The 957-nt window shown below is 75.4% G+C and overlaps 1 protein-coding gene across 1 annotated transcript in view; it reads left to right on the top strand.

The window, feature by feature from the left end:
• The window catches only part of CHLNCDRAFT_53489 (hypothetical protein), a gene marked incomplete at both ends in the record, with an annotated part of 21,516 nt that extends 20,571 nt beyond the window's left edge, over window positions 1–945 (top strand). The window contains 2 exons of the mRNA XM_005845762.1: window positions 208–283; window positions 459–945. Coding sequence (XP_005845824.1) covers window positions 208–283; window positions 459–945 — 563 coding nt within the window. The remainder of the gene's footprint in view (window positions 1–207; window positions 284–458) is intronic.
• Window positions 946–957: the final 12 nt, after the last annotated feature.

Here is a 957-nt window from a genome sequence, read left to right as displayed (position 1 = left end):
GCCGCGGCCGCCACGATCCCCCGGCGGCAGCACCCCGCTGGGGGCCCAGCACAGCGACGCCAACTCGCCGCCGCTCACGGGTGTGTGGGAGCGGGCTGTGCGGGGTGGGGAGGAGCGGGCCGGCAGCGCCTGGCACATGGTGTGAGCTGCCCACAGCTCCCCAGCCCTCAAAGGTCAAATCTTGCCTGCCCGCCTGCCCGCCTGCAGCCACGCGGCTGCGGGATGCCGCCGACTGGAGCTACCCCGGCAGCACACTGACCACCCCCACCACGCAGGCGGCCGGGTGGGTGGCTGGCGGCTCTGCTGCTCTGCTGCTTTGCCGCTGCTGGTCGGAAAGCGGCGCCCGGTCCACTGCTGCCAGATTGCTGCTGCTCTCCTGCTGGCTTGGCTGGCTGTTGTGGTGACGCGTGCTGGCCTGCGCCCCTGAGCCACTCATGCTCCCCTGGTCCCCCCTGCAGCGGCGGCAGCGAGGACCCCTGGGATGCGGGGCTGGCTATGGAGGCTGCCCTGGGTGGGGCTGAGGGGCTGGCGCCCGGATCATCGCATCCGCCCCCCCCGCAGCGCCAGCTGTCCAGCGGGCTGCCGCCGCGCGGCCCGCCGCCGCCGCACCACCACCAGCACCGCGCCTCCAGCGCCAGCAGCGCGGCACTGGATGCGGCGCTGGCCGGCGCCTCCAGCCGTGAGCCCAGCCAGGCGGGGCTGCTGCCCGCGGGGCGCACCAGCAGCAGCAGCAGCACGCCGGCCTTCCTGGAGGCGGTGGAGGCGGAGGGCATAGTGGCGGCAGTGCAGGCGGCTGCAGCACACCCAGGCGCTGAAGTTGCCAGCACCGCAGCGAGCGGAGGCAGCGACAGCGGCAGCGGCAGTGTGGAGGCGCCGCCGGTGCCGGCGCTGGGCGTGCTGCCGCCCTGGCAGTCCCCTGCCCGCATCGCGCCAGCGGCAGCGACCGTGCCGCCGCTG

Source organism: Chlorella variabilis (assembly GCF_000147415.1).
Source record: "Chlorella variabilis unplaced genomic scaffold CHLNCscaffold_16, whole genome shotgun sequence".
Taxonomy (NCBI): Eukaryota; Viridiplantae; Chlorophyta; class Trebouxiophyceae; order Chlorellales; family Chlorellaceae; genus Chlorella; species Chlorella variabilis.
Note: the sequence above shows the minus strand (reverse complement) of the source record. Positions and strands in the feature narration are given on the sequence as shown.